The sequence below is a fragment of the Panthera leo genome, chromosome A1 (genome assembly GCF_018350215.1).
Source record: "Panthera leo isolate Ple1 chromosome A1, P.leo_Ple1_pat1.1, whole genome shotgun sequence".
Taxonomy (NCBI): domain Eukaryota; kingdom Metazoa; phylum Chordata; class Mammalia; order Carnivora; family Felidae; genus Panthera; species Panthera leo.
In genome coordinates this window covers 22,457,639-22,484,535 of record NC_056679.1, presented here as the reverse complement: position 1 = coordinate 22,484,535, position 26,897 = coordinate 22,457,639, and the positions used below count along the sequence as shown (strand labels likewise).

The window sequence follows — 26,897 nt, the reverse complement described above, 5'->3', positions numbered from 1 at the left end:
TCCACTGAATGGATGACCCTGTCCTCTGACCAGATGTGACAGGAGGTAACCCAACAGCTGACTTGCTGACTAAAGTGAGGAAGTTTCCCTCCCTGATCTGCTTGTTTGAGTGGATGGTCCTGGTGTGGATGTTCATTCAGTTACCACATCTCAAGGGCAGTGGTGGGAAGGAAATCAACGCCATGCCTACTGAGGTCACCCTTGGTTTCCTAAGGTCTACAGGTGTGGATGAGAAACATCTGGCCAGGAAACCAGGCTGCCAGAATCCCCGGAGTAAGGGCACTCAGCCACGCCATCAGGAAAGAGGAAGCTCCTCAGCAGTATTCTGGCCAGCACTCAAATTCTTCAAGTTTGCAAACCAGGGAACTGCTTCATGCACCTGCCCTGCCAAGGGTCTTCACAATGAGGAAGATTACATCTCTGATTTCCTAATCCTTTGTGAGACCAGGTGCTTAACCCTGCCTGCAGGGATAACTCTTCTCCCTCTGAAAGAAATAGCTGTTCTAAGGGGAAGAGATATGTCATGGGGGAATGGCTTGACTTTTCTCCCAAAAAACATGTTGTCCATTTACCTAGTGGGAAAGAAAACTGCACATACGTCCGAGAGCTCAAGCTGTTTTAGGGCCTGTCCTTCTCCCCTCTCCCCTCTCCTGCCTCCTTCCCTTCTTCCCTCAAAGACACAGATGGAACTAATATGTTAACTATACCACAGATAGTGTATTTACCAGTAATCTTCATTTACAGAGGCTGACAGCAGCGGGATGCAACGTCCTTTTCCTCTTTTTGAAGCTCTCTACGGGATTTTATTTTGCTCAACAAACATTTAATGAGTCCAGGGAACTGGTGTAGCAGAGTCAGTTAAAGCCAGGGGCTTCTGGCTCAACAGATCTAGGTTTGATCTCGCCTGATCTTATTACTTTGGGAAACTCACAACCTCTCTAAGCTTTGGTTTCCTCACATGATTTTCTGTGAGGTTTAGGTTTAGGGGAGATAATGACGCAAAATGCCCCATAGGAGTAACTGAAGGTGCTGCTCACTGCTCATTAACATCCTTTATCTTCAGATATATATCTATATATACGTATATATATATAGATATATCTACATAGACATATATATAGATATATAGATATACATATATAGATATATATATATACAGTGAGATAGTGAGGGGGAGAGAAAGAGATTCCTGGTCTTTGGTGAATTCAATCACTTTATTATTTGGGGGGTAAGAAAGAGCCTTCCCTGTGTCCTTCTGAGAATATTGTAAGACATACACTAATTTTTCTAAATATGATAGAATTAAATTGGTTTTATTTTAAGAATTTATGTGAATTTCAGTCTCCCTTTGAGAGTCTGGTCTGAGGAAACCATAGACAACCAAAAAAACAAAACAAAACAAAACAAAACAAAACAAAACAAAGCAAGAATCAAATGCTAAGCTCAAGGTCTGTGTCTTATCATCTCTGACACTTGTATTCTTTAGAGCCCCTTCTTAGGTTTTAATTCCTCTGGGGAGAGGGTATATGGGGGTGACATTTTTCTTCTTCAACTAATTTCTCATCCCTACACCTTCAAAACCAGTATCACACCCAAGGGTCACCAAACCTCCTTGAGTCTGACCCACGGAGAAAGTACCTGGAGACCCCTTGTCTCGGGGGGCAGGTGGTGCCCCTTCCTATGGACACAGGTTATTCTGGGCAGTCCCTGGCAGATGCTGAGGCATAGGATGTGGGTTTTAACCTTCAGAGTTTCCTCCTGAAACTTTAAATGCCATCTCTCTGGTATTTCTGGAACTAACCCTCTGTTTATAGGGGGTGAAGCAAAGCAAGTAAGAAACTGAACACAGATGGTGGCCCTTTCTGACTCTCCTCCCTCTCACCCTCCTGACTTACAGAACACTCAGGCAATGCCTCCATTTTAAGGTGGGCCAAGGCTGAGTTTTCCAGTCAACAGTAAACTGGAAACAACTTTTTTTGTAAACTTGCATTTCACCAGTTTTGTGGTCACTTTCTTCAGTATCCGACTGACAGCATTAGTTTCTGGGACCCTGAACACTGCCTTTATCTGTGTCTTAGACCATTCGGGCTGCTATAACAAAAATATCAGAGACTGAGTGTCTTAAACACTCAAACATTTATTTCTCACAGTTCTGGAGGCTGGCAAGTCCAAGAGCAAGATGCTACAGGTATAATGTCTGGTGAGAGCCTGCTTCTTAGCTCATAGATGGCCCTCTTCTCACTGGCAGAGGGACAATGAGCTTTACTGGGGTCTCTTTCATAAGGGCATGAATCTGGTTCATGAGGGCTTCACCATCACAACCATATAAGAAAAATGACATCTCCCAAAGGCCCCACCTTCTAATACTATCGCACCAAGGGTTAGAATTTCAACAAATGAATGGAGGAGGGGCACACAAGTATTCAGCCCATTGCACCTTGCTACCAGAGTCCTGGTGTTAGCATCTAGAAATAGGAAGCCAAGGGTTTAGTTTGGAATAAGCCAATGCCTGAATAAGCCAGCTTGCCGGTGGGTCAGGATCACAACTGGTCTATGTCCCTGAGGATGTGAAGAGAAAGGGCAGAGCTAAGTCCGTGATGTCATGCAGTGTGGACACTCGCATCCTGTAGATTCAACCACAGAGTGAGCATGTCTTCATTGATTTAGTCAGCTGCCTGGCCCTACTGTTCATTTCTCAGTCTGCCTTTTCCCTCTATGGAAGGGCTCACGCTGGTGTTACCACACATGGTAAACTCAGCGAGAGCTGCCAGCTGTTTTGTTTGCTCAGGGAAATGTCATGTGAATATGAGGGTTTAATCAATAACTCTTTGCCTTTGGTGGTGGTGATGATAGATCCTTTCTGGCAGGTTATACAGTTCCTGATATAGTAAGCCTTATACTTTTGCAGTTAACTGTATGCTTACATAGTATATACACATATGTACATATATACATATGCATATGTACACAGGTACTTTGATAGGCTCCTGTTTTAGAAAAAACAAGGCAACTGGTTGGTAGTAGAAAGTAATCTGTGGTTTTTATTGTATATTTTATTTGTAACTTTCAATCCCTTGAAAGCACTAGGTCCCTTGTAATTAACACTCTGCAGATACCATGGTGGTGAAGGGCAGCTGCAAGAAGGGCTCCTTTTACACCTGCCGTGAGAGGAGGGGTGGGGGGGGGGTCACAGGGGAGTGAAGGGGGTGGTTTCAGCAACAGCTGCAGAGCCCCGCCGTGTGGAAAAATTGCCTCAGTCTCCTCTCCCTGATACTGGAATTCCTTCTTTAGGAGCATAACCTTTTATTTCAATTGCAGTTAAACAAATATTCCAATGCCCTAGTGGAAGCAACAAACAACCACATATTAAAACTTGCCTGAAGGCAGTTTTTACCTCCAGAGAAAGAGGAAGGGGCGGGAAGGAGAAGATCACCGCAGGGAGTGGGTGTGTTGTTGGAAAGAGGAACTGAGAACCTCAGAGTCACAGCTCATTAAGTCATGCTTTTTCTTTCAACCTGATCTCCCTTCCCTGTCTCATCTTTGAAAGAAGCTTTCAAATGCTGACATAGCAATGTACAAGGTGAATCATGGATTATTTGTCTACGTGCTTTACCTGTGCTTTAAATTTAAAATTTCGGCCATTTATTCAAGGCCTGGCCAAAATTAACCGGCAATAAGGAAATGACATGATTTTCTTAGAGGAATGCATCAGAAAATAATTTCCTGGAGTCACCGAGAGAACTATAAACAGCTGTAGTCTCATTTTGGGCCACCCAGTGCAAAGTCCTTTTAAATCATAGATGGTGCCCGCCCTGAGGAGTGTTGGACTCAAGCAGTCTGAGCAAGGTGGGTTTTAGGGACCAGGTGAGCCCTGCCACTGTCTTCTAGACCTGCAATTATCCTGTGTGTTCAACCAAAAGCTTCCCTGGAGCTGGAACTAGTGTAACTGTTCTTCCATCAGACACTTTTTGAGCACCCATTTGGTGTTGGGAACTATTAGACGCTGGGGGAAAAAAATTAGTAAAAAATGAAAAGCAAAAAGAATACTGTGTCAGCCTTAGAAACAGGTATTTGATACATAGGCCTTTTGTATTTCCGTTCTGGTCAAACAGCTACTCTCCTCAACGCCACAAACACTGATGCTCATTCTTACTCTAATTAAAATTACCTGAAGGCAAAAGAGGAAAGTTTGCCTAGAAACAGCGGTTAGGAAAAAAAAAAAAATTTTTTTTTTTTTTTTTTTTTTTTTTTTTTTTTTTTTTTTACAGCCTCATAACATTTTACCAATGCTGCTCCCTGCAGGGCAAACCTGGAATCTCAACTCAGCAGTGTGTACAAACTTCTCAACATTGATTCCTTTGGAGAGAGCTTGAAGGTCCAGGGGCCCTGAGACTTCGCTCATAAACCCCCTAAAATAATTGTGAACAATCATGTGCCCTCTTGCATATTTTTGAAAACACTGACGTATGAATTTGTATCATCAATTTCACAGCTGTGAAGGTTGAACGTTCCCACATATGTTATGTGCTTTAAATAGTTGCAGACTGGGGCGCCTGGGTGGCTCAGTCTGTCGTTAAGCATCCGACTTCAGCTCAGGTCATGATCCCATAGTTTGTGAGTTCAAGCCCTGGTTGGGCTCTGTGCTGACAGTTCAGAGCCTGGAGCCTGCTTCGGATTCTGTGTCTCCCTCTTTCTCTGCCCCTCCCCTACTTGTGCTCTATCTCTGTCTCAGTCTCTCTCTCTCAAAAATAAATAAACATTAAAAAAAGTTTAAATAGATGCAGACTGAGCTCATCAAACTTATGAAAAATACCTTCTATATCACCTCAGGGTAAAAACAGCCTTCATTGCCAAATCAATCAATCAAATTAGAATTGCTTTTTGACAGGAAAAAATGTGTGATCATTCTCCATTCAGTGTAACTGGTTTTTGGTGGCAATTTTTTTGGCTGTTTATCCACCAGATGGGGAACCTCTTGACTTGTCAATACAGAGAGCTGCTGTAAGGTGGCATGTACCTTTTGCTCAGAGGCTACTGGGGACCAAAACTTCTCTTCAAGACCTTAAGAGAGACAGAGAAGGAAGAATTCCTTTCCAGGAGGCCTAATCTTTAGAAAACATGACAGAGGCACATGAGGGTCCTGCACTCTAGGAAACCCTGAAGGGAAGCTGTGGTCTGGTAAAGGCCAGAGCAAAAGTGGAGGGACAAAGAGAGCCTCCTTAACATAAATGGCCCCTTGGACCCTGAAGTGGCCAGAGTGGGGCGCTCAGGTTCCTGGGTTCTTCAGGTGAATCAAGTCAGCCGTCTGAGCATTGCAGGACTTAAATCGTCTACATCTTTGACTTCTGTGCTCCTAAAACCAAACGCCCGGGAAAGTGCCTGTGGTAGTTCCATCCCTGGGCTGCCCACTCACCTCTTGTCAACACTCCCCTGTCACAATCCCCTTCTCCCACCTAACAAAAGAAAGACATGCACCTTCTACCATCTTGCATTTGACTAAGTACGCCGTCCTGGTGTGAGAACATACACCAGACAACAGCGCCATAAGAAAATTCAGATCTAAGAGCAAGAGTCACAGGAGAGTGAAGCAAAGGGAGCTGTCTTCTTTCCTCCTTGCAGGAAATCCTAATGGGATTGGGATGGAGGATGTGAAGATGATCTCCGGTCTGCCTTGGAGCCCCTTGAATGCCACACTAAGACACTCTAGTAGGTCTTGCACCGCCTTTTCAGGCTCCGCGCCTGCTGCACCCTGCATCCCACTAATGGGAATACAAAGGGCTTCCCCACACACCCTGTGCCCTTCCCTCTGGCTGACTTGCTTTGACCATCATCTTGCTCTGTCAAAGTGTCTTTAAAGGCTAAAGTACTCTTTCCTGATTATTCCCTGGTATAAGCCTCTCTCCTTTCTCTTAATCCTGTAACATTCTATACTATTTTTAGGGCATGTATTGTATTCTTCCTTATGCTATAATTATTTAACTTCACATCTCATGGTCCTTTGAGGTGAGAGGCAAATTAATCCTTCTATTTCCCAGTTGCCTAGTTCAAGATCTGGTATAGAGCAGGTAATCAGAAAGCATTTCAGGCCCCAGGTCCACCCCACGATGCTGTTGTGTGAGTTTATAAAATATACTTTCCAAGTAAATACAGATTCTATGTTCTCCAATCAAAGAATGCACTTTTTCTCATCACACACCTGAAGAATGATGGGATGAGTTCTAAAACTTAGTAACTTCTGGAGTTCCAGCACAAAACATCTGTGAGGGTAAGGAAATTATTAATGTGATCGGGGATTTTGTCATGGATGATGACACACTTTGGGTGGCATTTCTAAAGCACCACATGGTGCTTCAAGGTCAATAGACTGCGTCCAGTGATGACGTACGGTGCATACGGGAGCTCAGTCTGGGCTCATGCATCTCCCCCCACCTCCCTGCCTCTTGTAGGAGTTATTCTGCTCATGACCCACATTCATTTCTTAATTGAGATAGTTTTTAAAACATGCCAAGTATCAAAGATCTTTGGGAATGTTTCCAAATTTTATCAAAGATATACAAATATCATGAGATAAACAAACATCAAACTTCACGGTAACTCACTCAGCATATTCAAACCCCCAATTAAATGTGTGGCTTAGATTTAAATGATGGTCATGTACCATCACTTCATGGAGACAGGATAAATGAAGAATAGAATGAGGGATAAAAAATTTCCACCCAAGTCATATCTAAATTAGCAGGGGCTGAGCTCATTTAGATATTCATAAATCTGCAAATAAATAGAGTAGCTGGAATGGTTCTGCAAGACAGTGGCTATCCAAATACAAATCAACTCAGACAAATCAAAGAATTCAGAAAATGGGAGCCATGTAAATTGTCTTACATACAATGCATAAAAAATTATGCCTATGTGGTTTTATTTTACATTATAAGAATGATCTTAGCTATTGAGTGGGAGAGCAAATTCTGGAATGGATATGTGTGCCAAGCCTTATGGTACATAACAACAGTTTCTTGCCTGGAAGCTTCTTGTTAGCTCTGCTGTTAACCAGCTGAGTGACTTCGCCCAAAGATCTGTCCATTTTTATACTTAAAAAATTGAACATTGGCCAACAAGTGCATCTAGATAGGGACCCTTTGGATTGCTAATTAGTCTTATTGAAGAGTCATCCAATCTTTAGATGCTAAAGTTTAGAGACTTCACCTGCCGAGTCTCTTACCCAACCTGCCCATCTTCACTGAGCACCTACTACAAGCTCTGTACGCCTGGCACCTGAGTATTTGGCAGGCAGAGTGTTCCCATGGAGACCAGTTCTACTCTGGGAGAGTTTTTCAGTCTGTCTGTAAATTGGGGTTAGTGAGGGCAGCCTCCATCCTGCTAAGAAACAAAGCCAGCCTTTCATAAGAGCGAGAAGCTGGTGCTTTACCACATGTTTTTCCAACATCCTCTATAAAAACCCTTTGTGGTGTTCGTTGGCTGACCTCTCACGAACCTTTCTCTTATGTTCTAAATGCCTTTCTCATGCCAAGCGTGGTGAGAGTTTTTATTCTTTCTGCAATAGTAGGGATGTCAGATTTAGCAAATAAAGATATAGGACATCCGGTTAAATTTGAAGTTCAGATAAAAAGCAAAGGATTTTTGAATGTACAACACACGGGACATACTTATACTAAAAATTATTCTTTATCTATCTGAGATTGAATATAATGGGATATCTTGTTGGCAACTTTATACAGGGATTCAAACGTCCTAATTTTTACATCCATTGTTTCTGCCGTTTATCCCTCATAGGAGTAAATAATGCTGCACAACCTGGAACTATTTTAGTTACCTAAAAAGAACATGCACTCTCCATAAGGGAAGGGAAGCAAAAATAATATAGAAACAGGGAGGGGGACAAAACATAAGAGACTCATAAATATGGAGAACAAACAGAGGGTTACTGGAGGGGCTGTGGGAGGGGGGATGAGCTAAATGGGTAAGGGGCACTAAGGAATCTACTCCTGAAATGATTGTTGCACTATATGCTAACTAATTTGGATGTAAATTAAAAAACTAAAATAAAAATAAATTTTAAAAAAGGAAAAAAAAAGAACATGCACTCTTCCCCCTGAGAAAGGTTACGAATAACACACTTTTCATTAACAGGTGTCCTGAGGTTTGACTATTCTCTTTTCTGATACAATAATTATTTCTTTTCAGGCTTTACCTCTTTTTCTGCATCTCTAGCACCGCTTGTCTTACCTTCTTAAATAAAAAAAGGAAAACTCCTTTATTTCAACCCTGGAATGTGAAGGACAGCAGTTCTCAGATCCTCTAGCTATATGGTTTACCTAGGCCCCTGAGTTCTGAACCCAGTAATAGGACGGCCACCCTGTACATATTACTCTTTCTGTTGCTAAGTGGCACTTGTATGAAGTAAAGATGACCCTCACGGTTTAGTGTAAACATTTGGAAAAGACACTTTCTTTTCCTTTTTTTAGTTTCTGGTTTTAAACTAGCGTGGTAATCTGCGGGGTGGTTTAACAATCAGCAACAACCCACGTCTTCACCACTCAGCTTTAGATGCTTCTACATTAACTATCACCACCAGACGCTTCTTCCGAATGTTCTCCCCTTCTCACCTGTGCTGCCTCACAGCTGCCTAGGACACCACCTGAAGGCAAGCCTCTTGGCAAATTGTGTTCGGAGACAGAGCATTTAAACTTCCATCATTGGGCAAAGTTAGGGGGTTTAGGGATGAGGGACTAAGCGGGGGAAAAAAACCCTGCACTTGTTTGTTTGTTTGTTTGTTTTTTTACTCATCTCATTTAATCCTCCTGGGGTGACCACGGCAGATGAATATTATAATTTCCTCCATTTTTCACATGAAGAATGTCAGGCAAAGAAAGCTGCGTCAGGGATAAAAATCTTTTGATTCTGGCTTCTCTGCTCTCATCTTTTTTTTTTTTTTTTTTTTTTCCTCCTGGAGTTTTCCCCTGGCTATCATTTAATTTCCTTTATGCAGCAGCTGAAAACAATAATGTATTTTCTATAATCTTGTGTGTCTGTGTCTGTGTGTGTGGTAAAACAAATACATGCTCTTTGTTTAACAAACATTAAGAACCTTCAGAAGAATACAAAGCGGAGATGTCTGCATGTGTGACAGACTCCTCTCTATTTCCCCAAGGTAACTATTTCCCTGAGGCGACTACTTATGAACAGTTGGGGGCCCAATCCCAGTATTTATTGTGGCTATTGATTCAATTTCTGCCATAGGCCTGCCTTTCCTTCACTGGGTGATTTACAGCTTTCCAGCGGGTCACAGAAGCCCAAAGGGCGTGGGCGCTGGGGTCTTGCCAGCTTGGATGTTCGACCCATCCTTGCATGGGTTCTCATTTACTTCAGCAAAAGAATCTCTTTTTTTTTTCTTCTTTAATCAGGTTTCGTTTGGGCTGAGGGAGGGTGTGGGTGTAGCAGTAGATAGGAGGGTAGGAAAAGTGGAAAGGAAAATCGCCTTGCTGGAATAAATGAGTGGGTCTTCCTAGAGAGAATAATTACCCCAGGTGAGAGGTCGTGAGGTTTAGGAGGCCTGTTGCAAGATTTTGCCCCAGCCCAAAAAATTTATTTCAAACAAGGTGCACCAGGGATTAGCCTTCTGGCTTTCGCTGAAGGATTTGTTGGGGTAGCTTAATATTTTGGCTAGTTACCTTAAAGCCAGGATTCTTTATAAATGCAGATCGTCACGTCCCCCACCTGCTGAGTCCCTCTTAGGCCCAGAAATGAGGAAAATGAGGTGCGTTAGAATTACTGGCTGGCGGTGACTTCATCTGAATCTCGTCTCTCAGAGGGTAAACATCCGAGGTGCAGGCTCAGCCTTCACCACTCAGGCCGCCTCACAATACTAATGAAATAGGAACACGGGGCCCCAACAAGGCAAAAGGGTTACCAACATTCTGATCTGTGTAGATACACAGGAGCACGTACTTACGGAGTTCTACAGTATATCGGACTCTGACTTCACTCTCATTGGTCACGATGCTTATTCTCCAGGCAACGCCGAGTGAGATGGGGAGGGAGGGCTCAGAGCTTGACAGGAGATGCAGACAGCCTGCTCCTGAAGCGGTTGATGGACAGGCGGAAAAGCCAAGCTTGGTGGTCACGTGGCCCTGCCACTGACAGCTGGGCGAACTTGGGCACGAAACCTAACCTCTGGGGTCACCGGATGTTAGCGACCTGAGGCTCCCAGGATGTGTCTGCAACTTCCTCAGCACAGTCCACATATAATAACTGCCTAACAAAGACCGCCTAGTATGTGGCCATTACTTCGTCCCATCCGGGTTCTAGCACTTCTTTGCTTTTGACACTTTGCTCTCAGAACCTGCAGAGGGCGGCAGAGCGCTTCGGTAGGCTCTCCCTTCTTGCTGCCTCAGGTTCTCAAGGGCCCATCTCCCCGTTAGTCACAACAGACACGGTGCAAAAGGTCCATGAGACTTCTAGGGTCTCACGATAATATTGTAATTTCTCTTAAAATTAGAAGGAAAAGACACATAGTAATGAATACATAACAGTGAGTCTAGCCTGCATTGTAGTAATCTTTTTACTGGTGCAGTCGTCAGATAAAACGTTTGATACTTTTTTTTATGGAGGAAGGGACTTGGAGGGCAAAAGAGCCTTGAGCCTGAAAAGTCATGATGCAAACAGAAGTTTTGGAACTCACTTCTGAGAGTGAGTTAAAAGCCTGAGCCGGCTTTTGGCAAAGGCCAGAAGGGCTGAGCCACCAAAATCCCTTGTCTGTGGGGAGTTAAGAGACACGCTTTATCAGCTACAGAAAAGCACAGGCACCTTTTTTTCTGGAGAAAACCTTCAGTGCCTGGATAAGCAGAGTAAACAGCCTCTGTTTGCTCAGGTGACTTACCAGGTAGGAGTCTGAAGGGAGGCCTGAGGGTATCATGAACTGTGCTGAACTGAGTGTTTGGGGCGAAGGGGGCCACATGAGGGCACTTTTCAAATAGCTAAAGCTTGCATCTTAGATCCTATGTAGGTGCTTATTGACAGCAGGATTTTTAAAGGAAATCTCTCTATAATGCACCACATTCCACAGTCTTAAACATTTTTTTATAATGTTTGTTTATTTTTGAGAGAGAGCGAGCGAGCACAAGCCGGGGAAGAGCAGAGGGAGAGGAGGACAGAAGATCCCAAGTGGGCTCTGGGAAGACAGCAGAGAGCCCGATGCAGGGGCTTAAACCCAGGAACCAGGAGATCATGACCTGAGCCAAAGTCAGACACTTAACCAACTGAGCCACCCAGGCGCCCCTCTTAGCATTTTTAACTTTTATCAGTGGAATGTATATGCATAGACACACAGACACACATAGACACACATAGACACAGACACACACGCAGCCTAATAGTGCTAAAAGATTAAAAGATAAATACCAAGGGTGACTTGTTTCACATTTCTGTCTTTCCACCTCCTTGTTCCTGCTCCTTGATGGCAATCACCTTCAACCCTCCTAAACCCCTTTCATTTTTCTGGTATTTAACTCCATATTTTTAAGGAATATAAACACAACGCTGTTTCCTGACTCATCAGTTTCAGATAGTAGCTATTGTTGTCCTGTTCTGATAGATGAAGATTTAGCTGCTGTATATCCCCAACCTTATTTCTCCTCTCACCCACAGCTACCAATAAACTTACATCATATTTTTTATTCAATCTACATTTAGAATGTTCATTACAGCACTGTGGAAATGTCCACTGCTGAGCCAACAATTACATCCCCTTTCTTTTTCTTTAAAAATTTTTTTTACATTTATTATTATTATTTTTTTTTTTTTGAGAGGCAGAGGAGTGAGAGAGGGCAGAGAGAGAGAGAGGGAGACAAGGAATCCAAAGCAGTCTCCAGGCTCTGAGCTGTCAGCACAGAGCCTGATACAGGGCTTGAACTCACAAACCGTGAGATCATGACCTGAGCCAAAGATGGGTGCTTAACCAACTGAGCCACCCAAGAGCCCCACAAACATGTTAATTAGAATTGACAGTGAATGGTATCGACAGCTAGTTGCTCAGGAGGATCTCATATTTGAAGACAGAGCACAGGGTTTTTTACTTCCCAGCTGCCTGCCCATTTTATGACTCCTTCTGAATGTTTGCTACAGACTATGGTTAGACTCCTAGGAGGCTTGGAAACTCAGTTGCCCTTTGTGGAGGAAACAGAGTTGAATCAACATGTGCTAAATAGGACTCCTCCCAAGAAATACAAGCATCCGGGGAGACTTCAGCTCACCCACTTCAAATAAGGTGACCAGGGTGCCAAGGTATAGTTATCAGGAGGAGTGATTAGAAGGTGAGTGTAACCAAGAAAGTTGCAACTGGAATGTACCTTGTCTGAAGAAGCAGTGTGCCAACCCAAGGGAAGATCTTCAAAGTAAAAGGGACGTCAGGGAGCAAAATGTTATCAGTGTTTTCAATACCATCCAGTGAAGATATCAGTGGGCACAGGCCCATTACAGCTCCTTGGCACCTTCATTTTCTTAGCATAGATAGCTGTGTCAGTCCATGTAAGCTTATCAACACCAATAGGACAATAAAACACATTTTTTTGTCCTAATTTTACATTGATGAAAAAACTCTTCAATCATTCAACAAATATTTATTGAGTGCTTGGAATACAGTAATGAACAAGAAAGGCAATTGCCTGCCCTCCTGGAGCTTATCATCTATGAAGAGATAACTTCTTGAGTGATTATTCACTCTGCTAGAGGTTGGAGTGATGGTGATAAAGGCTAAGACTGGCCCTCTAGGGACTCACAGTTAATAGAAATGGCTTCCCAATTAGATCTTTCCATAGGGCAAGACTGATTGATTAGCTAATTCAAATACCCAGTCCCTTTGGCACAATAAAAGCTAATTGCATTCTGGTCTCAGGATTTTGGTTAGCTTGAGGTAGTCCTCAACACTCAACCATGAGTGCACCGTGAAGTTGGGTTTCCTGACTCGAACAACTAACGACTAGACCCTGGAAAGTGATGACCCCATAAAGTTAATTCTCTATAGCCACACCAGGCCTAAATCTCCTTTTATCATTTCCCCGTCACATCCCTTTCTTTCTCTAACCTCAACAGAGATATTCATATGTCATATATAATCATACTACCTCTTGAGAGCACATGTAGGCACAGAAAGAAGTGAGTTATTCACATATTCATTGCTGAGGTATTTCTGGAGACCTATTCTATAGCAGACCCTGCCCGGGGGATGAATGCAGCAACATCTCTTCGCAGGGTGATGGCAGGGCGTGTAGTGGAAAGCTCTCTTGATGGACAGGGTTGAATTCCAGTTCTGGGTCTGCTATTGACTTGCATGAGTGATCTCTGCTTCCTGGGCTGTAATTACCCTCCTCTGCAATCAAGAAGCTGGACTAGCTGATCTCCTGGCTTTCTGGTGTAACATTTCTGTGTCAGAAAGGTGTGTGGTGGGAACTTTCAGACACTGTGTGTGTGTGTGTGTGTGTGTGTGTGTATACATATATATATATTTTACCACCAGAAATGTCCATCTTTTCTCAGCAGCACCGGGTAGTCACCGTGCAGGCAGTTCACCAGGGAGCTCCTGCTTCCAGCACACACAGGACTCAGAGGAGATAAACCGAGCCTGCTTTCATCCCGGCACCCGCTGTCCACGGTTCAGTGTGGGCCGAGCCTGCGGCCCTGGCAGAGGCAAACCCGAGTGTGTGCTCACGGTGGGCTTCTAACCCGTCCTGAGGCTGGACCTGCCCTCTTAGCGTCTGCACCGAGAAGAAAATCAGCTTCTCACAAACAGCAGTCACTCCTCCCACTCACTGTGCTCCTCAAGTTCCGTTTTCTTAAAGGAGGTGAAGGCAGGAGGGTTCCTTTCCTGCCCAACAATTAGCTTTCTTGTGCTCTGATCCTCTCTACCCAGCCCCCCCACACACTGCATACACACTACACACAAACATACACCCCATCCACACACATGCCCTACCCATACACATGCCATACACATGCATACACGTGCATACACACATGCCCTACACACACATGCCCTATGCACACACACCCTACACACACAATACATACATACACATACACACATGCCCCACACACAATACATACATACACATACACACATGCCCCACACACAATACATACCCACACATGCCATATGCACACACATACACAATATGTATATACACATATGCCCTATATACACACACGCCCCCCCCACAATTCATGTATACACATACACACGTGCCCTACACACACATAATACATACCAACACATACACACATGCCCCCCACACAATATATACACACATGCCCTATACACACAATACATACACACACACACACACACACACACACACACACACACAGAGGCATACACAACCCTTCCTTTTAACCAACATTATAGCAAAACAATGTATTTTTTTCATTTGCTCATTCAATAATTATTTATTAAGGCCCTAGTAAGTGCCAGGCCTGTTCCAGATTCTGGGCATTCATGGTGAACAAAAGACAATGACACCAAGAAGCTTACTTTTTGTGAGGAGAAAGACAGTGAAGGTTAAAAACAAATTTCTTAAAAATAATCTTTTTTTTTTAGAAAAAAGATTCAATTATTGGGAACACCTGGTAGTGCCCTGGGCTCAATTATAGGCTAGCGGTTCTCAAAGTGTGTCCCTGGACCAGCAGCATCAGCAGCCCCCAGAACTTGTTAGAAATGCACATTCTCAGGCCCCGCCCCAGACCCACTGAATCTGGAACTCTGGAAGTGGAGTCCAGCAAATCTGCTGTAACAAGGCCTCCAGGTGACTGTGACGCCCACTGGGGACTGACATGGACACCCCCCTCCCCCGGGGGCTGTGGCAGTGGGCAGCATCTGTGTGCCGTCCCCAAGGGGTGCTTCTCTCTCTGCAGGAGGACTGTCTGCCTCCTTCTTGTAGGTTCTGTCTCATCGAGGATTGTCGGTGTTTATTCCTCATGGCTGGCATCAGAATGTCTCTAATTTGTATTCCCTCCACATTTGCTGCTTCTAATCAGCTCTGTGCTGAGAAACCAGATCACCAGCCATAACTTCATTATGCAGAAGCTAGGAATACATTCTAGGGCTGCTGGAGCCTGTTGTTAGTAATCTGATCTTTTGCTCTCATGGCATTGGCATGGTGGAGAGAACACGGGCCTCTGGAGGCAGATAGACCTGGATTTCAGTCCAGAACCCCACCCATGTGGGGATTTTGCCAGCTGTTGTGTATGCCAATTTCACTTATACATGCCGGAAATGGGAAGTGACCACGGGATGGCCCTCACTGGCCCCATGGTGAGATAAATCTGAACTAAAATGCCATTGATCACCTGACCTCCATAAGCCTCCACTCCGACTGGCTCAGTAATGTTTGGGGCCTATTAGAATTAGTGTCAGTTCAGAGTTAGTGTCCAGTGAGCCCCCAAAAGTCTGATGATTTCCTCTTTTCCGGTGCACAGTCACCCTCGTAAATGGCCGAAGCTCCCTTTGGGGGAAGGCTGGGATGAAGATTGATGCTACAGATTGTTAGCAGTGTAACAAGGTGCTTTCTCATGGGGACATAGCCTCCCACTTTCCTGGTTGTGCGATCTTGCCTGAGTTAGAACAGGATTGCCTGGCACCAATGACATGCTCAGTAAGTGCTGGGACATATGACGGGGGGCTGACCTATGTGTGATTTTTTTGTGCAGGTCAATGCCCTTCAGAAAAAGTTGCTCAATTTTTATCCCTTTTTAAAAAACAGCCTTAAAAATGTTTTTGTGATATAATCACATACCTACAATTCAGCCATTTAAAGTGCATCATTTAATGACTTTTAGCGTATTCACAAAATTGTACATCCATCACCATAATCAATTTTAGCAATTTTTTATTACCCTAAAAAGAGAAAGGATACATCCCTTAGCCATTGTCCTTCCCACCATCTTCTCATTGCCCACAGCTCTAGGCAACCGCTAACCTATTTTCTATCTCTATAGATTTCCGTATTCTGGACCTTTATATAAATGGTATCATACTGTATGTGGTCCTTTGTGACTGGCTTTTTTTTCACTTACAGAATGTTTTTGAAATCCGTCCACACTATATAGCATATATGAGTACTTCATTTTTTATTGCCAAATAATATTCCATTGTATGGATATATCACATTTTATTTATTTATCAATTGATGAATTTGTTGTTTTTTGATTTTTGTTTTACCTTTTGGCCATTATGAATGATGCTGCTATCAACATTTGTGTCCAAATTTTTGTGCAGATGTATGTTGTCATGGACCGAATGTTTTGTGTTCCCCTAAATTCATATGTTGAAGCCCTAACTCCCAATGTAACGGTGTTAGGAGGTGGGGCCTATGGGAGGTGATTAGGTCATGAGGGTGGAGTGGAGCCCTCATGAATGGGATTAGTACCCTTACAAGAAGAGGAAGAAACCTCCATGCTCTCTCTCTTCTATCTCTAGCTCTAGCTCTATCCCTAGCTCTTTCTCTTCCTCTACCACATGAAGACACAAGAAGATGCTAACTGTAAACAAGGAAGGGGGCTCTCCCCAGAACCCACCATGTCAGCATTCTGTTCTCACACTTCCAGGTTCCAGAACTGTAAGAAGCAAACATGTTTGTTGTTTAAGCCACTCAGCATATGGTATTTTTATTATAGCAGCCTGAACTGACTATATCTTAAGTAGATACCTAGAAGTGGAATTGTTGGATCATATTGGTAACTCTATGTTTAAACACATGAGGAGTTGTCAGACTGTTTTCCAAGGCAGCCACACCATTTTACATCCCTATCAGCAGTGTATGAGGGTTCCAATTTCTCCACATACTTACCAGCACTTTATTATCTATCTGACTAGTTGAATTCAGCCATCCTAGTGCATGTGGAATGCTATCTTATTGTGGTTTTGATTTGTATTTGCCTGATGGTTAATATGTTGAAAATGTTTTCATGTGTTTACTGGCCATTTGTATATCTTCTTTGGAGAAATGCCTATTCAAGTCCTTTTCCTATTTTACAACTGGCTTATATATTTTTATTATTTTTATAATATGTGTATGTTTTATTATTTATTATTATATATTTTATTTTTATATTATACATACAGGTCCCTTATCAGATACATGATTTGTAGGTATTTTCTCCCATTCTGTAGGCTTTTTACTTTAAAAAATTTTTTTAATTATGTTTATTCACTTTTTGAGAGACAGACAGAGCATGAGCAGGGAAAGGGCAGAGAGAGAGGGAGACACAGACTCTGAAGCAGGCTCCAGGCTCTGAGCTGTCAGCACAGAGCCCGATGCGGGGCTCAAACCCATGAACCATGAGATCATGACCTGAGCTGAAGTTGGATGCTTAACTGACTGAGCCACCCAGGCACCCCTAGGCTGTCTTTTTATTTTTACTTGCTGCCCTTTGATGCACAAAAGTTTTAATCTTGATGATATCTTATTTTGTAATCCTTTTGTATTTTGTCACTTGTGCCTTGTGTCATACTTAACAGATGGTTGCCTATTCCAAGATCACAAAGGTTAATCCTATGTTTTCCTCTAAGACTTACAGTTTTAAGTCTTACATTTAGGCTTTTGACCATTTGAGTCAGTTTTGTTAGTGATGGCATGAAGTGAGGGTCCTCCTCTATTCTTCTGCAGATGGTTATCCTGTTGTCCCAGCACCATTTGTTGGGAAGATTTTTCTTTTCCCATTTAACTGTCTTGGCATCCTTGTCAAAAAGTCAGTTGGTCCACCCACTTTGTTTCATTTCAAATTTTTACCCAAAAAAACTTTGCTGGTGTAGATATTGATATGGGACAAAAACAAAAACATGAACAGACAGGTGCATTGAATAAAAGCAAGCAGTGCAGACTCTTCAACTATTTCTGGATGGCAGTGGAGAATGGCCTCCATCCTGCGTTAAATGCTTCTACTACTGTCTGTTTTAGTGCATGCTGGCTGGTTTGTCTATTTGCTGCTTGACATCATGTGCTGAAAATATTTTATTCTATTTCAAAGCAAACCAAACGGAGACTCCTGAAAAGATGCTGGCTCTAGACAATTTGGTAGAGCTTAACATTTGCCACAATTCAACCAGCTTTATTTCTTCTTAGACTAAGATTTTGACCAACCTGGGAGCCCACTAAAATTTTAGTTGTAAACTAAACCTGTTGAGGACATTGCCGCTTTTCTTGTGGCATCATGGCATCTTTTTCAAGGCTGCAGTTGAAGAAGTTGCTCAGTCCCAGGATTGCCTTCCCACTAAAGCTCTGGATTCAGGGAGACTTCCCATTTATAATAATGGCATAGCAGTGTTAAAAGCATCAGAAAATCCAGGAGCTGAAATTCAAATACTGTCCTCGCAAACAGATCTCTTGTTGAAAGGGAAGGGAAGAGAGAATGTGTACTTCCTAACAACTCAGGATCAGTTCAAATATACTAGACTTGCCCATGGTTCAAGCACTGTCTGCCAAGCCACAGAGGGAGGGAACAGAGGCTTCAAGGAGAAAGGCCACCTTAAGAGAGTTTATCATTCAAAATCATCAAATGGAGGCTCACATCACTCAACCTTGTGTGATCTTCATTGTTTGAGTTACATTTACAACAGTGCTCGTCAAGGGCCTGAAAGTCAGCTCTGGTTATAGGAGATTCTTCAGCCTGGTGTCAGATTTCAATGTCATTTCCATTTGTTCCACTGAACAACTAGTACATGCCAAGCTCCATAGGAGTATTGTGGGACTGGGGGTGAGAGGTAAAGATGAATATAGAAAGGCACAATCCTCACTGTGATGGAGTTTATAATTCAGCAGAACTTTGCCAGAATTGAATGTTGAAGCAACCATGCATTGTTTACAAAATTATCGAGTTTTATTAGGCGATATAGTTCCTGCGTTTGGTATTTCCCCAAACCACTCTCAGATGCAATGATTCAGTAGGATGAGAATCAACAAAACTGTTACAGTAATGGTTATGGCTTATTGCAGTGGAAGGATATAGATTAAAATCAACAACAGCAAAAGGTGTATGGGACAGAGTCTAGGAGAGACTGGGCACGAACTTCCAGCTGTCCTCTCCCACTGACATCATATAGGCAATGCTTAATTCTTCAGGCAGTGTTATAAGGCAATGCACATGAAGTGTTGCCAACAAGGGAAGCTCACTGAGCCTTGTAGTCCAGGATTTTTATTGGGGTTCTACTACATATGTATGGGTGACTGCCCATGTGGTTGACCTGACTCCAGACCCTCAGGGTAATAACATGTGGCCCAAGGCCCTCAATAAGTCACATTGTTAGCGTAAACTATCTGGGATAGCCCAAGAAACTTAGGTAAACAAAGATACTTTTATCAGGCAGGATATTCCAATGACCCAGAGGTTATCTCCTAAGAGTTGAGTAAGGGCCAAACTTTTCCAGGAAATGTACGTGTTTGGACAACACAGACTTGCTGAAATAATCCTTCACTACACAGAACACAAATGCATTCTTATTGTTAAAAAAAAAAATTCAGGCAGGGGCACCTGGGTGGCTCAGTCAGTTGAGCATCTAACTTCGGCTCAGGTCATGATCTCGCAGTTTGTGAGTTTGAGCCAAGTGTCAGGTTCTGTGCTGACAGCTCAGAGCCTGGAGCCTGCTTCGGATTCTGTGTGTGTGTGTCTCTCTCTGTCCCTCCCCCGCTTGTGCTCTCTCTCTCTCTCTCTCAAAAATAAACATTAAAAAAATCAGACATTACAGTAAAGTCTAAATCACCCCTCCCCATGTAGGAGCATCTTTACAAATGCAATATTTGCCTAGGCACTGTTGCTAGAAGCTCTCTGTTGTAGTGTGCACTGGGACTCTGTCTCAGAACAGCTTCAACATCTAGTAGAAAGACAGATGGTACAAAGCATGCTTAGCATTAGAATAACTTTCTGTATACTTCCCAAGGAATTCTGACAAGGACTCAGAGATTACATTCCATCTGAATCCTAATAGATTGTGGGAAAGTTAAAACTTTCTCTTAGGAAAAGAAGACAACTGAAGAGATACTTGTTCTCAAGACAGCTATTAAGTCTAGAGTGGCTTATGCTAGTTCTTTTGGGATTCCTTAGGAAGACAGTATGGAATTAGAATGCTAACATCAGAATTGAGCTTGAGTCCTGGCCTTGTCACTTCTTGGTGACTATAGCAGGTTGACTTGTGTCATCTCCTAAAAGATACGTCCAAGTCCTAAACCCTGGTCCCTGTGAATGTGACCTTATTTGGAAATAGGGTCTTTGTGGATGTAATTAAATTCAATATCGAGGGATGACATCATCCCGGACTTAAGGTGGGCCACGAGCGCATCCTTCTAAGAGAGGAGAAGGAGATTTAACCACAAAGAGACACACACAGGAGAAGGCTGTGTGGATGTGAAGGCAGAGAATGGATCAACGCAGCCTCAAGCCAGACAATGCCAGCATGGATACCGCCACTAGGAACCGAGAAGCAGCAAGGAAGGATTCTTCCCCAGACACTCCAGAAGCAGCTAAGCCTGCCGACAACTTGATTTCAGATTTCTGGTTTCAAAGACTGTAAGAGGATGCATTTTTGTTGTTTTAAAATGCCATGTTTGTAGCAATGTTTTATTGCAGGGCCAGGAAAATAATACAGTGAGTGACCTTGTGCCACTTTCTGAACTCATCTAGTCTGTATCATCTATACGACAGTGATAGCCACCTCTTGAGAGGATTAAACAAGATCATGTATAAGTAACAGCGAGAAGTCTTTCTAATTCAAAATTTTTATTTCCTAGAAATTCTCATATGCTTCACAAAGATACTGTTTTGGGGGATTCTGGGAAATAGTTTTATATTTTTTTGGCAGTATGACTATAAACTCAATGGAAGATGAACTTCAGAGAAAAATTCTATGAAATCTCATATGATTCCAGTGCAAAAGAATAAGTAAAGGGGAACATGAATTGGAATAAGTGTCAGCTACCTAGGCTCTGCTTTAAGAGTTCTCCTTCCCTTTATGACAGCAATTGCTATGTGACTTTGTTACTTGGAAAGCTAAGTCCCACGGTCTGGGGGGGTCCCAGATTGGGGGGCTGTGTTAAGCTACACTCACTATGCCAGGGCAGGTGGTGAACACAGCCCCTGCTTCTTTCCTCTGGGTCCTCTGTGTTGATGCTGTGCTTTAGCACAAAGTGCCAGAGGGCACTGAGGGGCAAGAACTACATCCTTAACAGTAAAAATTATTCCCAAATGGACTGAAAAGGCATATTGCTATATGCCCAGAATTACCATAATGTACATCTGTGCTTTTGCCTCTCTGGTATGTTGGCATGTTGGCATGTCATTGCTTACCCACAAGTCTGGAAGAGCGGTCTCTGGTGTAGGTACCACCGTGGCCCCAGATCACTTGTCCCTGTCACTAGAAGGACTTATGTTAAAGAAGCCCCCAGCCCACTCCTTCAGGAAAAGCAAATCCTGTATTCACTGGCATGGATGGGGCGGGGGGGTGGGGGGGAATGGATAGAAACTTAATTTATTAGGCACTTATTCTGTGCCAGGAAAAAGGCAGCTGCATTTACATATATTTTGTTCTCATACATTTAATCCTCATTTGATTAAGTTGGAAAGATCCTAGCTTAAATTAGATATGGGGGATGTGGCCTGCAGATAAATTGAACAAAGAACTCAGCCTTCCCAGACTGAGGGAGAAGGACTATCTGCCTTTAAAAGATACTTTTTGTTAAAGAACCACAGTTTTGTCCCAACAGAATCATTCATTCATTTTCATTCATTATTTCAACAAATATTTACTAAGTGCCTTTTATGTGTTAGTCAGAAATATCTACCCTGTGAAGCTTATATCCTAGCTTGGGGAGAAGACATAATAGGTTGGCAAAATACATATGCTATATGAAAAGATAATTTGCAGGATGGGAAAAATAAAGAAGAGTGATAAGGTTTGGGAGTGTGGGGGTAAACAGGGTGGTCAAGGTACACCTCACTGAGAAGATGACACCTGAGCAAAGACTTACAGCAGGTGAGGGGGGAGCCATGTGGGCTTCTGGGGAAGAGCCTTCCAGGCAGGAGCAGAGGTCCTACTGTGGGAGGGTGCTTGGCTTGTACGGAACAGCAGGAACAGCAGCTAGGATAGAGTAAATGAGGCGAGATCACCAGTGGGGAGGTAGAAGAGGTAAAGATCATAGTGGATCTCATCAGCAACTGTAAGGATGGACATGGAGGGTATTGGAGGGTTTCTGCTGGAGGACTGATCAGATTAGAACCATTCTTTAAAGGGATCACTCTTGGGTCTATGTTGATAAGACTGTAGAGAGGCGTGTCAGTTTCCTAGAACTGCTGTGACAACATACCATAAACTGAGTGGCTTAAAACAACAAGCGTCTATTCTCTAAACATTCTGGAGGCTAGAAGTCTGAAATCCAGGGGTTGTCATCAGGGCCATACTCCCTCTAAAGACTCTGGGGAAAATCCTTCCTGGCTTCCTCCAGTTCCTAATGGTTCCATCAGTGGCATTCCTTGATGTTCCTTGGCTTGTGGTAGCATAAATTCAATCTCTGCCTTCATCTCCACATGGCCTTCTTTTTTTTTTTTCTTTTTCTTTTTTTGAGAGAGAGCGCAAGTGAGTGAGGGGCAGAGAGAGAGGGAGAAACAATCCAAGGAGCAGCAGAGAGAGAGAGAGAGAGAGAGAGAGAGAAGCAGGGCTCACCTGAGGCTGGGCTGGTGTTTCTACCCAAAGCGGGAGTAGTGCTCACCTGAAGGGGGCACAAACTCACAAACCATGAGATCATGGCCTAAGCTGACATCAGCATGACTGAGCCACCCAGGCGCCCTCCACATGGCCTTCTTTCCTGTATCTATGTATCTCTAACTCTCTCACTCATAAGGACACCAGTCATTAGATTAGGGCCCATCCTAATCCAACTTCATCTTAACTTGATTATGTTTGCAAAGACCTTATATCCAAATAAGGTCATATTCAAAGATACTGGCGTTAGGACTTCAATATATCTTTACCTCAGACACAGTGCAACCCACAGAACGAATCAAGGGTGGAAGCAGGAAGCCCAGCTAAGAAGCAATGTCAGCAACCCAGGTAAGAGAGAGATTGTTAGTTTGGATCTGAGTTGTAGTAGAAGAGTAATGAGAAGTGGTCTGACTCCGGATATATTTTGAAATCTGAGCAAAAAGTATTTCCTGACACATTGGAAGTCAAAAGAGAGGCATCAAGGACGTCTCAAGGTTTTTCATGGGAGCACTTGGAAGATTAGAGATATCATTGATTGAAACGGGGAAGGCTGTGGGGAGAGCAGACTTGGGGTATGAAGATCAGGTGTTCTATTTTCAACATGTTTCATTTAAGATGTCTTTCAGACATCCAGGAAAAATGTTGAGTAGGAAATTAAATAATCAAGTCTGTAGTAGTTCGGGGAGAGGCCCGAGCTAGAGATGTAATTGGGAATTGTGGGCATATAGGCAATGAGCTCCTTATCTTGGCCATTCTATAGATACCATATCAGGAAAATATTTGCATGAAAGCTATAGCTGGATATCTGGAAGTTATTCTGATGTCAAAAAGGGCTGTGAAATTGGGGAGCCTGGGTGGTTCAGTTTATTAAGCATCTGGCTTTTGATTTCAGTTTAGGTCATGATCCCAGGGTTGTAGGATCAAGCCTATGTCAGACTTTGTGCTGAACATAGGGCCTCCTTGGGATTCTCTCTCTCTCCCTCTCCCTCCCCCCTCTCCCTCTCCCTCTCCCTCTTCCTCTCCCTCCCTCTCTCTCTCTCTCTCTCTCTCTGTGAAAAGTAAGTAAATAAACATTAGAAAAAAAAAAAAAGAGAAAGGCTGTGAAATAGTAAAGCATTTGCCAGGTTTCTTAACAAAACCCTCAAAGTCACTTATCCTTCTGTAGGAAAGGAATATGACAAAGAAACTTGGTTACTTAAGACAATAGGTAACATTTATTGAGCTCCTATTACATGCCGAATTTATTTTGTAAGCTTTTTCATTCAATACTTACAATAACCACTTGAGATGGATTGGTATTGTCGCTAGTCTCAACTGCAAAGGAGAAAACCTAACTTTAAGGTGGTTAGGTAACTCATTCAGAGATATCCATCTTCTGAGTGGCACAGTGGAGATTCAAACACACGTTTGTCTGAGAGTGGAATTGGAGATGTTGAACACTGTGCTATTTAACCTTACAAGTGTCTGTATGCATTGTGTAGAGCTCTCTTAGGAAAGCATTTCTCAATTTCTCAAAGTACCTCTAATTTCCTATTCTTAACTTTTGATTACCCTTAATACCTCATTTCTATTTTTTTTTTTAAAGTAGGCTTCATGCCCAACATGGGGCTTGAACTCATGACCCTGAGATTGAGACTTGCATGCACTACTGACAGAATCATCATGGCACCCCTCAACCCCTCATTTTTGAGAGTGTGTCTGAAGTCCCCGTGGGCAAGGTTAAACACTTTTGTGTTCAGAAAGGAATGTTTACTAAGCTGTCACCTCAAGACCCATCACCTTTCAGCTGATGATGACTATGGCTGCTAGGACCCAAATAGTCATTTAGTAAGTGTTCATGATGTGCCAAACACTGTGCTCAGGGCTTCACATATAATAACTTTTCTAACCTTCACAATAATTCAGTGGGGGTACAAATGACCTTTTATGATAAGGAAATTGAAGCATGGAAAGATAAAATAATTTTCCCATGGTCATAACGCTGATGGATGGGATAGCTAGCATTTGAACCCAGGCACTCTCCCTCTATACCCTGTCCCATGCAATGTCTTCTTTGGAAGCAATAGGTATAATGGTAATTAGAATTACAACCAGAAAATACATCAATACTTGTGTCAATACCCCACTCAAATTTAGATAAGGAAGCCTAAGGTAAATAAAATCTTATTCTGACTGTTGCTATAGTTAGTTTACCTCTTTCTCCCTACCTTTCTTTTTTTGCCAGTAATAGATTTGGAACAAGGTGGTGGCCCCATGAAAGTGGGGTCACAGGGATCATGTCACATAGGGGACAGAAGGTCAGCTTTGGCATCAGCTCACTGACCAACTATCGATCAGGGTGACTTAGCAGTGGCAGACCCTGGAGAACACACCCTCAGAGGCTACTTGATGTGGATTTTCTGACTTCACTCCCTTGACATGTCCTAGGAAAAGTTGGCTCTCCTTCTCTTGCCACAGCACCTAGAAGGGTTTCTTGCCATTTCTCTGCTGCTTGGTCAACCACAAGGACAGGGCTGATGAAAGGGAGGGGTGTGAGTTACATCGGGATGGATTATGACTCAAGACCAATGTTTTATCCTATTTTAGTTTCTATAAATAACCAGGTTATTTAGGAGTCTAAACTCATGTGTTTAAAACAAAAATGTCCATGGGTGCCTGGGTGGCTCAGTTGGTTGAGTGTCTGACCCTTGCTTTTGGCTCAGGCCATGATCTCACAGTTCATGAGTTCCAGCCCTTGCACGGGCTCCACACTGATGGTGAGGAACCTGCTTGGGATTCTTTCTCTCTCCTTCTCTCTGCCCCTCCCCTGCTTGTGTGCTCTCTCTCTCTCTCAAAATAAATAAATAAACTTTGAAAAGAAAAAAATGTTTAATGTTTTTTTTCTAGTAATTTTGTCCGACCAGGCTTGCCAAAATTTACCAATGGGTCTGTCATTCTTTATTAATATCTTTTCCAAATTTTATAATTCTTTAGGCATTCTTGTTTTAGAACAGTCTCACTTTGATATTTAAGACCCATTCCTGTTCATTTCCAAACTTCCACCTCAAAAGTCATTCCAAGCTATTTTTCCTTGTCTTCCTAGGACTAACTAGACCTGTCTTAGTTATCAGAGTTTATGAGGTTAAACGTGGTTTGTACAAGTGTGGTTGAGAGCAGGTTTGATTCCCTTGACAGGATCAGATTTGATTTAATAGGCAACATTCCAGACCACATGGCTCTGTAATTGTACTGGCTTCTCTTTTCCCCCTTCTCACTTCCCCTGTCCTTCCCATACCTCTTGACCTGGGGATTATCCTTTCCTTCAGGTTAACTGTCTTTGATCTGGCATCCGCAATGTGACCTAAACCTAGTGATTTTCACTGGAGTCTCTTTGACATAGTGGAAGAATATGAATCTTTGTCTTGTCAAATGTTGAGTGTATAAGCTGTCCCATTGTGGAGACCTCTCTCCATCTTGCAATCATCCTGAAGTTTCTCTTCTTCGTGTTCAACTAACAGGGGCAGATTTGACCTCTACTAGATAGACTGATATTCAACCAAGGAATAAAATACAATTCTCCCCTCCTTGTAGTTTTCCCAAACATTTATAGCTGATTCTCTTGGGGTCTTACCCTGGGTTTTAGAGAATGGAAGGAAATAGCTTCTTTTCATAAACACTATATTAGTCAAAAACCTGAGGACACCTTTACCTCTTAAACTTTTTCTTATAGTCACTGAGTGGGAGTGTGGTAGGAAAGTAGGATTGGCTCTGAACCTGAGGTGTATAGATGCCCCCAACTGATAGCAACTCTCTGAATGTGGGGTGCTTAATACATCTGGTTAATTCTAGGGCTATGGGAAAAATTTCACTTGATGGTCTGTTACATATAATTGCATGTTTTAATAGTTTAGGGTAGAATTTACCCAAGTTGTTTTTCAGCAACAAAAGCCACCTTATTAAGATCTGTGTGCTTATTGTGAGATACAACATCCATTCTTCCCATCCTCCTTGCTAGCAGAATCATGATTTTGCTCATGAAGAAAGTCTCCTCTTTCTTCTCTCTCATTATTTTTCTGGATCGTTTAAGAGCAAGACACAGACATGGTGTCTCTTCATTCTTAAATATTTCAGTGTATATTTTCTTTTTTTTTTTTTTAAGTCT

General features: G+C 42.8%; 1 protein-coding gene across 8 annotated transcripts in view; it reads left to right on the top strand.

The window, feature by feature from the left end:
* CYSLTR2 (cysteinyl leukotriene receptor 2) overlaps window positions 1-26,897 on the top strand; it is an 85,100-nt gene that overhangs the window by 1,693 nt on the left and 56,510 nt on the right. Inside the window, exons 3-4 of one of the 8 annotated variants that reach the window (XM_042915669.1) lie at window positions 215-448; window positions 745-809. The exons of 4 other annotated variants lie outside the window; for them this stretch is intronic. In XM_042915669.1, the coding sequence (XP_042771603.1) occupies window positions 215-448; window positions 745-751 (241 nt within the window). In that variant the 3' untranslated portion in view covers window positions 752-809. Of the gene's footprint in view, window positions 1-214; window positions 449-744; window positions 810-4,268; window positions 4,431-23,023; window positions 23,105-26,897 lie in introns of those variants that run through there. 3 more of the 8 variants (XR_006196503.1, XM_042915742.1, XM_042915084.1) reach the window with 3 other exon arrangements.